The sequence below is a fragment of the Martes martes genome, assembly GCF_963455335.1.
Source record: "Martes martes genome assembly, chromosome: 13".
Classification (NCBI taxonomy): domain Eukaryota; kingdom Metazoa; phylum Chordata; class Mammalia; order Carnivora; family Mustelidae; genus Martes; species Martes martes.
The window spans coordinates 70,234,727-70,246,909 of NC_137901.1; the positions used below are offsets into that span (position 1 = coordinate 70,234,727).

Below are 12,183 nucleotides of genomic sequence, written 5' to 3' on the forward strand. Positions count from 1 at the left end.
AAATGTGATTTTTATTTTCATTTTTTTTTAAGATTTCATTTATTTATTTGTCAGAGAGAGAAGCAGCACATGCATGCACAAGCAGGGGGAAGCGCAGGCAGAGGGAGAAGCAGGCTCCTGCTGAGCAAGGAGCCCAACTCAGGACCCAAGCTGAAGGCAGATACTTAACCAACTAAGCCACCCAGGCACCCCCAAGTGTGATTTTTGAAAGAAATTACAGGGATGCCTGGGTGGGTCAGTCAGTTAAGCATCCAACTCTCAATCTCAGCTCAGGTCTCAATCTCGATCTCAGGATGGTGAGTTCAAAGTCCTACATTCGGTTCCATGCTGGGTGTTGGAGCCTACTTAAGAAAATAAAAAGTAGGGGCGCCTGGGTGGCTTAGAGGGTTAAGCCTCTGCCTTCAGCTCAGGTCATGGTCAGGGTCCTGGGATCGAGCCCGGCACTGGGCGCTCTGCTCAGTGGGGAGCCTAGCTCCCCCTCTCTCTCTGCCTACTTGTGATCTCTCTGTGTCAAATAAATAAAATCTTCAGAAAAAAAAGAAAAGAAAAAAAATAATAAAAGAAATTATATAGAGAAATAGGTCTATATTTGAAAGATGAACATTATTCAATTAACAATTATTTTCAAAATGACAAATGCATAATGTTACAAAATCATGCACGGATAAAAAAGATCCATTTAAAGTGCAAGATAGACCAATGGCTTTAAATGTAATAGAATATATTGGGGCACCTGGGTGGTGCAGTCAGTTAACTGTCCAACTCTTGATTTCAACTCAGGTCATGATCTCAGGGTCGTGAGATCGAGTCCCATGTCCAGCTCCATACTCAGTGCAGAGTCCACCTAGGATTCTCTCTCCCTCTCCCATTGCCCCTGCCCCATCTAAAATAAATAAATCTTTTAAAAAATGTAATAGAATGTAGTAAGTTCACTGATACGGTTTCAGATTCCACAATGCAACTAACCCTTAAAGAAATATTACTTGTCCCCCCCACCCAAAAAAGGAACATATATTCCTTGCTTTGGTATAACAGAAGAATACACACAATATTCTCCAGACGGAAAAACTATTAAAATATTCTTCTAACTATATATCCATGTGAGGCTGGATTTACTTCATATTTTTCAACATTTTTTTCAACAAATTTTAACAAATTAAATGCAAAAGTAGTTATGAGGATCTAGCTATCATCTATTAAGCAAAACATTAAAGAGATTTGTAAAAATTTTAAAATAATGCCACTGTTTACACTATCTCTGGATAAGGAAAAAGTTATTTTTCATCAAAAATGTTACTTACGTTAACATTTAGTTGGTTTTTGTTACTTTTTTTTTTTTTTAAGATTTTAAGTAATCTCTACACCCAACATGGGGCTCAAACCCACAACCCCAAGATCAAGAGTTGCGTGCTCTACCAAATAAGCCAGCCAGGCACCCCAGTTACTACTGTTTTTATTTTATTTTATTTTTTTTTTAAATATTTTATTTATTTATCTGACAGACAGAGGTCACAAGTAGGCAGAGAGGCAGGCAGAGAGAGAGAAGGAGGAAGCAGGCTCCCCGCGGAGCAGAGAACCCGATGCGGGACTCGATCCCAGGACCCCGGGATCATGACCTGAGCCGAAGGCAGCGGCTTAACCCACTGAGCCACCCAGGCGTCCCAGTTACTACTGTTTTTAAATGAACAAAAGAACATCTTAAAGACTTCTCAGGTTTAATTTCTAATAAAGTATAGACAGACATACCCTATGTAAACAAAATCTCTCTGGGGTCCTCAATAAGTCAGCAATGTAAGAAGGGATCCTCAAAGCAGAGTTGGGAAAACTATAGCTCTATCTACTATACTGCAACTCAAAATACCATTCAAGTGGGCTCATTTGAAGTCACACTTCCTCTAAAACCATTCTTCCAGCACTAATCTGTGACCAGAAGAGCCATACAGAAATTGAGTAACAATCCCTCACCCATCTACCACCATAAAAGCAGTCTCTTGGCTACTAGCTGACTGGGCCCATTCCATCCACCCACTTTATTTTGAGGCAGAAGAATTTTACCTTTTAAAGGTTTGATATTTAAAATATAGAAAGACATTACTGACTTCAAGTTCTAAAAAAAAAAAACTAACAGCTTTATAAATGGCTCATGAAATCCAAAAAAAAATTTACAAAACATCAGTCATCATTAAATAAAGTCTTGTTATATCTGAAAACAAATCAGGTGTCAACAGAGTCACATCCCTAGGGCTGTGAGGTATTTACCATGATGAATTAAGAAATTATGGCTGATAAATAATTATAAAAGTTAAAGTATAAAAAATTCAATTTCTCATAGTAAAAAAAAAAGTTTAATCAATGCAGTGTATTTCAGTAAGGTTAATATCATGTGGCTTAGAGCCTCTAAAAATAAAATTACTTGGGGGTATACAAAGGTTTGTAAAAAGGCTCCACTCCCATAAACACCAAAATAACTTGTTAGATAAAGAAGAAATCTGTGTCAGTCTGTTCCATTTTTATCCCTTTTCAGTCATTTCCTCCAAGGTCAATGACTGAGTGAAGGAGTAACAAGGGATACAGTTATATTTGAAAGGAACTCATTTTTCTGTTAAGTGTTACCTTTTTTTTTCTTTTAACCAATTCTATTTCCATTATTAAGAGGTAGCTCCTGACCCAAAGATCATTGAGTATTTACACTTAAGACCTAGAAAAGATAAGAGGAATCTTGATTTTAGGAAGATTTTTCTCACAAAAAGCAAGAGGGGAAAGGTAGGAAACACTATGAGGGGGAATGCTTTTAAAAATTACTACATAAAAGGGGCACCTGGGTATCTAAGTCAGTTAAGCATTGGATTCTTGATTTTGCTCAGGTTGTGATCTGGGGGTTGTGAGCTCGATCCCTGTGTGAGGCTCTGTGCTCAGTAAGGAGCCTGCTTGAGATGTTCACCTTCTCCCTCTGCCCCTCCCCCAGCTCTAATAATCTTTAAAAAATTATTACAAAGGAGCACCTTGGTGGCTCAGTCATTCAGTGTCTGCCTTCAGCTCAGGTCATGATCCCAGGATACTGGGATCAAGCCCCGAATCGGGCTTCCTGCTTGGCAGGAAGGCCCGCTTCTCTCTCTCCCACTCTCCCTGCTTGTGTTCCCTCTCTTGTGGTCTCTCTCTCTGTCAAATAAACAAACAAATAATTTTTTAAAAATTATTACATGAAAGTACACAGTAAACATGCCTCCTCGGCATCACATTAACTTTTTAACTCACACAAACATATAGGCCTAAACTTTTATTCTCTTCAAGATCATTTTACAGAGTCACTCATTTCTTCAAGTGATTACTGGACCTAGTTTTTTACTGACCTCTAAATAGCACAGAATTAAAATAATGTAGCAAGCTGAAAACAAAACCAAAAATGAGAAGCCATTACAAATCTACAAATCTATTCTTGCTGGCACATTCACTTGGGTGCTAATCTATGCTAACATATATAACCAAAGTAGCCAGTGAAAACTGAAAATGGAATGAATAGTATTGAACATAACAGAGAATTAAGTCAGCAAGGCAAGATCATGAAGTAATATTTTCTTCACAGTCAAATAAAGTAAGTGTGCTTTTTAAGACTATCTGAATTCACATTACCTATAAGGCTTTACAGCTTATTTCCCCCTTGTACATAAATATGCATTTAATCACTAAGGACTTAATTAACATTAGGACAAGCTACTGACATCCTAGAATGGTATTTCATAACGTAAGTTAAATTAACTGCCTAATTTATTAGTTTCTAAATTTCATGGGTAAAAATGGGTAAAAAAGGTCAAACTTTAACATACTTACTCTGATAGAATAAGGAGCTGGAAGGAGACAAAAGGGAAGAAAGAAACAGACTAGCAAGTATTGGCCTCCTAAGAGGCTTGCAAAATTTCTCCCAAGCTACAAGTAGTAATTTATTAGTACTAGGGAGCATATATTCCATATGGTCGATTTCCTAGTATTGCTGAGGGACACCAGATATTGTGGAATCTGGCAATTCTTAGTCTCTACCAGTCCCATAAGGTCAGTGGGACTACCTACAAAATCTTGAAAAGGGATTAGTCACCACAGTTCCAGGCTAGTTTCTGCAACTGGCTTATGTAGGGTAGGTTAAGAGCGGTAATCCATGCATTAGAGGGGAAATCAACATTACAAAGAAATACTTAAAGAATACAGGAAGCAGAGACTGCCAACAAGTCAAAATACCCACTAACTAAATTCACATACAAACTTCCAGGCTTTAAAAAAAAACTGCTGAGAGTAAAATATGTGTAGGAATACTGGACAAAATGTAAAAATGAAAATAATTATCAGTCTCATTGTCAATTCCAGTCATTATTCTTAAGGCTGGTATTGAAGGCCATCAAAAATACAAATTTCTCGGGGCACCTGGGTGGGTTAGTGGGTTAAAGCCTCTGCCTTTGGCTCAGGTCATGATCTCAGGGTCCTGGGATCGAGCCCCGCATCGGGCTCTCTGCTCAGCAGGGAGCCTGCTTCCTCCCTCTCTCTCTGCCTGCCTCTCTGCCTACTTGTGATCTGTCAAATAAATAAATAAAATCTTTAAAAAAAAAAATTTCTCTTCAATGCTTGGGATTTGTTTCAAAATAATCCAAAATAATCCAAGAGTTGACAGTGAAGGAGTCAGAAGAAACAAGTATGGCCATGAATTAATAATTACTGCAGTGGATTGATGCATATGATCGTTCACTGTCTCTCTGTACAAGCTTGAGATTTTCCATAAAACATGAAAACATATTCTCCTAATGCTTAACATATGAAAAAAGACTTCAAACTCACTTAATCTTTATAAACTTAAGAGAGAAGATGTTACTCAAATTAGTACAGAGGCATACATTTTAAAAAAGAAAATTTGGGGGGTGCCTGGGTGGCTCAGTGGGTTAAAGCCTCTGCCTTCAGCTCAGGTCATGATCTCAGGGTCCTGGGATAGAGTCCCACATCAGGCTCTCTGCTCAGCAGGGAGCCTGCTTCCCCTCTCTCTCTGCCTGCTGCTCTGCCTACTTGTGATCTCTCCCTCTGTTAAATAAATAAATAAAATCTTAAAAAAAAAAAAAAAAAGAAAGAAAGAAAGAAAGAAAATTTGGGACGCCTGTTTGGCTCAGTGGGTTAAGTGTCTGCCTTTGGCTCAGGTCAGGCAGGTCCTGGGATCAAGTCCCACATCTGGCTCCTTGCTCAGCAAGGAGCCTGCTTCTCCTTCTCCCTCTGCCTGCTGCTCCCCGTGCTTGTGCTCTCTGAGAAATAAATAAATAAAATCTTAAAAAAAAAAATTTAAGTACTCCTGAATGCACTACACAAAAAAAAGGATTAATCATATACAACCAAAATGCTGAAACAACAGAATACATCAATTAATTAGGATATTAATTAAATCAATGGTTCAACAACTTGCAAAATGTTATACAGCTAGTAAAATGAACATTAGGAATCCAATGAATCAACACGGGGAAATGTTTAATTCCTTTAGTGAAATAAGCAAAACAGAAATTTAATTATGCTTTAATTCCAAATACATAAAAAAATATACATGAGGACATGAACTAGGTAGAAAGGACTACAACCATGGGTTTTGGGGGTAGAATTATCAGAATATTTGTAAAAACTTGTTATAATGTTACCTTATGAGAAATTTTTTTAAAAATAGACACATGGCCATACTGTTCCCCAACTACAGCACATAAAAGCTTCTCCAGAGCACACCAGAAGACTATTCGCAGGGCACCAGCAGAGACTCCAGCAGCACCAGTACGAGAACCACACTCTTCCTAGCTACATGGTCTATAATAAAGGACAAACCCTCAGTACAGAACAGAGCTGCTTTTATAAGGCTGTCATTTGTTATTCATTAGCATTGGCATACATACCACATAAATATTAGGCAAACATTTTTTCAATTCATTAAACACTCTGTGGGAAAACCAATAAAATAAAATGTAGTCTAGAGAAATAATATTAAAGGTTCATCAGTGTCTGGATATAAGATATATCAAAAAGTTGTTACACCCACAAACCAAGAAAAAACTGGCCCAGCTTCAAAATGAAAGCAGTTACCTTTCTCCTTCTTTTAGAATGACATTTTTGCACAACTAGTTTTTCTGTTGTGTTTTAGTTTGTTTTTAATTTTAAAAAGCATTTTCAACCCATGTCCCTAATGAAGCTTGAAATTAACATGGCCTTTTCAATTCCTTCTTTGTGCGCCAGCATGAAACAGTCTCGATCTAGGAAACATAACAAGGTAGAAGCAGGACAATATTACAGAGCACCATTTCTTTTTTAAGCCTTGAAGCACTGTTTACATATGCTCAGGATTGACAGAAATGTGGCTGGCTCATCGTTCCATCTTCTCTGCTTAGACGGAGCGCTATATGGCCCACAAGTCACTGAAATGGCCATTATATGCTCTATAGTCAAAGATGCAGGTAGGGGGTGTGGAAAGCTGCTTCACCTTCATTGGGATAAAAATACTATCTTAAATAAAAAGAGGAAGGTAGGGATATACTGCTATCCAGAAAGGTGAATTCATAAAGAATGTGTATGACCGTATCATAATTCTTCTACAGACATACCACACACACACACACACACACACACGGTTTTCACTACATCTTGCTTCCTAGAAGAGGATAAGAAACCTAGAATCCAAGAACCATCAATTTTAGTCTTAATTCCACTTATTACCTGACTGAAAAGTAACATACATTATCTAATTCACAGGATTAAACAGAAATAAACTATTCTCAGGGGCGCCTGAGTGGCTCAGTCGTTAAGTGTCTGCCTTAGGCTCAGGTCATGATCCCAGGGTTCTGGGATCAAGCCCCTCATCGGGCTCTCTGCTCGGCGGAAGGCCTGCTTCTCCCTTTCCCACTCCCTCTGCTTGTCTTTCCTCTCTCACTGTATCTCTGCCAAATGAGTAAGTAAAATCTTAAAAAAAAAAAAAAAAAAAAAAAGAAAGAAACTATTCTAAAACACTAAAATGCTCCATTATTACTGAATAAACAACAAAAGAAATGTAACAAGAAGAGAGTTCAGGAAAAGAAAAGTGATTTAAAAAATAAAAATGTATGGACCTATTAGTGTCCACTTAATTTCAGGATAGAGTTCAATTCCAATTTTCTTGTTATTTCTTTTTACTTACCATGACAGGAGGCCCAGATTAGGAGGAGAAATCCCCTTCCCTTCTTCAGTGTCTGGCAAGACTTTCCTTTACACGTGGATCTTTAAAAAGGAAAAAAAAGGAAAAAAGGACAAAATTGGCAATCTTCCCCTACTTGGCCATATTTTAATTAAAGAACCACACATACATGGATCTGCAGACCTGACCAGAGTCACCCAAGAACAAGTTAAATATCACCCAGCCAATTCCCACTAGTTAAATCCAAACTCCATAATGCCTTTGTGAAAATCCTCATGGTCCTAATATTTGAGCAAAAATGCAGCCAAGACTCAAGTTTCTAACGTTGATAGTAGTATGAAAAATGTTATAAACTTTGAATGAAATAATAAAGATTAAAACCAACCTGCAAATGCAAAAACAATATTCTTGTAATACAATTGTTTTTTAAAAGATTTTATTTATTTGACACAGAGAGAGAGAACACAAATAAGCGGAGGGGCAGGCAGAGGGAGACAGAGGAGCAGGCTATCCACCAACCAGGGAGCCTGATGTGGGGCCTGATCCCAGGACCCTGGAGTCATAACCCATGCTAAAGGCAGCCGCCAAGCCCAGGCGCCCCTATTCTTGTAATATTATAGGATGTTTCTGTGCTGATCTATAAATTCAAAATGGATCTCCCTATCTGTGAGAACCAAACTGGCTTAGTAAGCAAAATATGAAAAAACTGCCTTATTGCCCCAATATTCTATGTTCATCTGAAAGTCACACAATAAAAAGGACTGAAATACTGATACATGATAATATGTGAACGAACTGTGAGAATTTTTTTTTTTTTAAAGATTTTATTTATTTATTTGACAGACAGATCACAAGTAGGCAGAGAGGCAGGCAGAGAGAGAAGGGAGGAAGCAGGCTCCCTGCTGAGCAGAGAGCCCGATGCGGGGCTCGATCCCAGGACGCTGGGATCATGACCTGAGCCGAAGGCAGCGGCTTTAACCACTGAGCCACCCAGGCGCCCCGAGAATTTTATACTAAGTGAAAAAAGCCAGGCAAAAAAAACCCCATTATTAAATACCATTTATATGAAATGTCCAGAACAGGTAAAATCCATAAAGACAGAAAGCAGATTAGTGGTTGTCAGGGATTAGGCTGAAGAAGGTATAGGGAGTAACTGCTCATGGATACAAGGCATCTTTGTGGGGTAATAAAAATGTTCCAGAATTAGATAATAGTAGTGTTTAGCACAACATTATATACATTCTAAAAATCCCTCAACTCTAAACTTTAAAAGGTAAGTTTCATATGATGTGACTCATAGCTCAATTAAAAAAAAAAAAATGTAGTTGGGGTGCCTGGCTGTCAATGGAGTGTGCAACTCTCTCTCAGGGTTGTGGGTCTGAGGACCACACTGAGTGTAGAGATTACTTAAAAATTAAATTAAAAAAAATTTTTTTAATATAAAGAGTGTGCATATAATGAAACTCTTCATAAAGCACTAAAAATAATCTTACATCAAAAAAGTTACGGAGCCAGTCCAGCAGAAATAAGCATTCTAGGCATCTACAGTATGATCTCTAAAGACTAATTCCACGGCAACTTAAAAAGTGTCAATGTTCTGTAATTTAAAAGGTTTAATTAAATATATACAAAAGCATTATTTGTATTAATTCTGAAGCATGTTTGTACATGCACAGAAAAATGATACACACTTTTTTCAATGGCTACCCCTCTAAGAAAGAGAAGTGGGAGTGGGGATTTTTAGTTTTTATACTTTTAGAATTTACATTTGTACTTAGGAAAATAAACTTTTACAAAGAAGTTTTTTTAAAAAGAAACTCAGAATAACATTGCATAAAAGGTTTTCCATTTAATCTAAGGCAAAGTGTAAAGATAATAACCTCAATCAAAAAAACAGTAAGAAATGAAGGGGAACCTGGGTGGCTCAGTTGGTTAAGCATTGTGCCATATTACTAACTCTATGACCTTGAAAGCAAATCATACTAACCTCTCTGAGCCTCTGTTTCTTCATCTATAAGTAAAAATTAACAACTGCATGAAAGACGTGTGAGGGTTAAAGGATAATGCATATGGTGTGCTTAATATAATTACTAACATATAGAAATAAGCACCTTTTAAATCATTAAGATATTCCATTACATACAAAGAACTTGGATAGGATAGTTCCCACCACTGTCCTGTTTTTTTAAATACACACACACACACATGTGTGTGTGCATACACAGTTACTTATTTTTGAACCATTCTTTTTAAAGATTTTATTTATTTGACAAAGAGAGAGAGAGACAGAGAGCACAAGTGGAGAGAGGGACAAAAGGGGAGGGAGAAAGAGATTCCCCACTGAGCAAGGAGCCTGGCACGGGGCTCAATCCCAGGACCCTGAGGTCACGACCTGAGCTGAAGGCAGACACTTAACCAACTGAGCCACCCAAGTGCCCCTATTTCGGAACCATTTAATAGAGAGCTGTGGTGGTGCTTGGTGGTGCAGTCGGTTAAGCATCTGGCTCTTGGTTTCAGCTCAGGTCATGAGCTCAGAGTCATGAGACTGAGCCCCACGCTGGGCTCCACGCTCAGCACAGAATATGCTTAAGACCCTCTCTCCCTCTGCCCCTCCCACCCTTCTCTCTCTCTTGTTCTAGAATAAATTTTTTTCAAAAAATGACAACTGTGGGTGCCTGGGTGGCTCAGTTGTTTGGGCGGCTGCCTTCAGCTTGGGTCATGATCCTGGAGTCCCGGGATTGAGTCCCACATTGGGCCCCCTGCTCAGTGGGAAGTCTGCTTCTCCCGCTGACTTCTCTCCTCTCATGCTCTCTTTCATTGTCTCTCTCTACCTCTCAAATAAATAAAATATTTTTTTAAAATGACAGCTGTATAAACCATGCCTCTGTACTCCTTATTACTTTAGTATATACTTCCTAAGAACAAAAATAATCTTAAATAATCACAGTACTAGTTATAAAATTTAGAAAGTTCAACACTGATATAGTACCTTAATCTACCTTCTATATTACAATCTGCTCAACTTAACCAATTTCATACCTCATATTAATTTTTTCCCTCAACAGAGGATCCGGTCTAGGATCACATACTCAATCTAGTTGTCCTATCTCGGGTCTCTTTTAATCTGTGACCCATATTAATTCAAATAATGTTTCCTGGCATCAAAATTAATTCAATAATCTCACATCTTTCCCTCCAAACCTAGACCATGTTTCTTAAGAATGCAATATTTTTTTTTTTAAAGATTTTATTTATTTGTCAGAGAGAGAGAGTGCACACAAGCAGGCAGAGAGGCAGGCAGAGAGAGAGGAGGAAGCAGGCTCCCTGCCGAGCAAGGAGCCCGATGCGGGACTCGATCCCAGGACCCCAGGATCATGACCTGAGCCGAAGGCAGCGTCTCAACCAACTGAGCCACCCAGGCGTCCCAGAATGTAATATTTTTTAAAACGTAACACTTTAAGAGCGCCTGGAATGGCTCAGTTGGTTGGGCATCTGCCTTCAGCTTGGGTTGTGATCCCAGGGTCCTGAGATCCAGCCTTGAGTAGGGCTCCCTGCTATGCAGGAAGCCTGCTTCTCTCTCTGCCCCACCCCCTCACCGCCTCTGTCTCTCATGAATAAGTAAATTTTAAAAATCTTGGAAAAAAAAATACTTTAATTCATTGTTTGCAAATACAGGTATTAGATGCTTTATCAAGTCAATAATGATTCTAAAAACAAAAATCAATGAACACTTACATTATTATGGCAATGTAAAAATTAAACCTGCAGAGCCAAGTAATATATTAGGATTACACTTCCTTCTTTGAAGGTCTAATACAGACCCACTGGGCCAAATGAAGGATAAGATTCTTATTTCAAGCGTCAAAATCAAATGATTGCTCTTTTCTTAATATATGCATGAGAATTTGACATCTAGGATCTGCAGGATTCTCTGGGGTCTATCATCAGTACCACCCATAAATGCAACTTCCGAGGAATCTTAACAAAAGTAAAGTATCATTTCATCTTCCTAGTGAACATGGTATCTCATCTTTCAGGCACCTGTAAAGGAGAAATTACCCAATTTCTTTCTCAATAACTAAAACTTACACTCACAAACAGTAACGCAACTGCAACTCAGACTATAAGGTCACAGGTTATATGTATCATATAAACCCTGCATTATACAGAAAGAAGGAAAAAAAAATAGTACCCTGAATCAACAAGATTATAACTAATCCCTACTAAATTAGATTAAAAATTAGATTATTAATTTCCTAAATTAAACAGATGGCACAAAATCTATTCTCCTTTATTCTTAGCAAACACACACTCACCCCCACCAAAACCAAAAATCTTACTTAAAATCAAATTATAGTGGAACTCCTGTATCCCAGGGACTCTGGAAATGTCTGTGTGAACTGAAAATTCAAATATGAGCATAGTTTCTGCCTTCAAGGTGTTCACAATCTCATGGGGACAACAAACAGATAACTAATAAGGCAGAATATGAAAAGAGATGCAGAAATAGAACTCCATGAGGATACAAAAGACAGAAATAGATTCTGGTCTGGGCACTCAAGGAAGGCTTTTTGGAACAACTGAGCTTTTTAATAGTTGAGCGAGTCAGATTCTGAGCTACTGAGACAGAGGGAACAGGAATGGCACAAGAAAAGAACGAGACCAAAAAAAAAAAAGCATACTGGAGAGTACTCAAGGGAAAATAGGTCAATGTGGCTACAGCAAAAGGTGCCCCTAGGTGTATGGAGAAATGTTTAAAGCCCACTTGTCAAGAGCCTAAAATGCCATGGTAATGAGCTTGATCCTTATTCTGGATGCAATGTCAAGCTAAAGGTTGCAAAACAAAGTACTGATATGGATCTAAAAAGTTAAAACTAAAACAACGAATTCTCTTTTTAATAAAATTAGATTATAATTTCGTAAATTAAACAGATGGCAGAAACAAGAGGCAGTAATGAAGACTGAAAAAGTCATAGATACACTCCAGTCTATGAAAAGAACAAGGATTAATA

At 38.1% G+C, this 12,183-nt stretch overlaps 1 protein-coding gene across 7 annotated transcripts in view; it reads right to left on the bottom strand.

The window, feature by feature from the left end:
- The window catches only part of MTMR3 (myotubularin related protein 3), a gene marked incomplete at its 3' end in the record, with an annotated part of 134,454 nt that overhangs the window by 45,574 nt on the left and 76,697 nt on the right, over positions 1-12,183 (bottom strand). For all 7 annotated transcript variants that reach the window (XM_080822071.1, XM_080822072.1, XM_080822070.1 and 4 more), the window contains one exon: positions 7,175-7,254. In XM_080822071.1, the coding sequence (XP_080678197.1) occupies positions 7,175-7,177 (3 nt within the window). In that variant the 5' untranslated portion in view covers positions 7,178-7,254. The remainder of the gene's footprint in view (positions 1-7,174; positions 7,255-12,183) is intronic.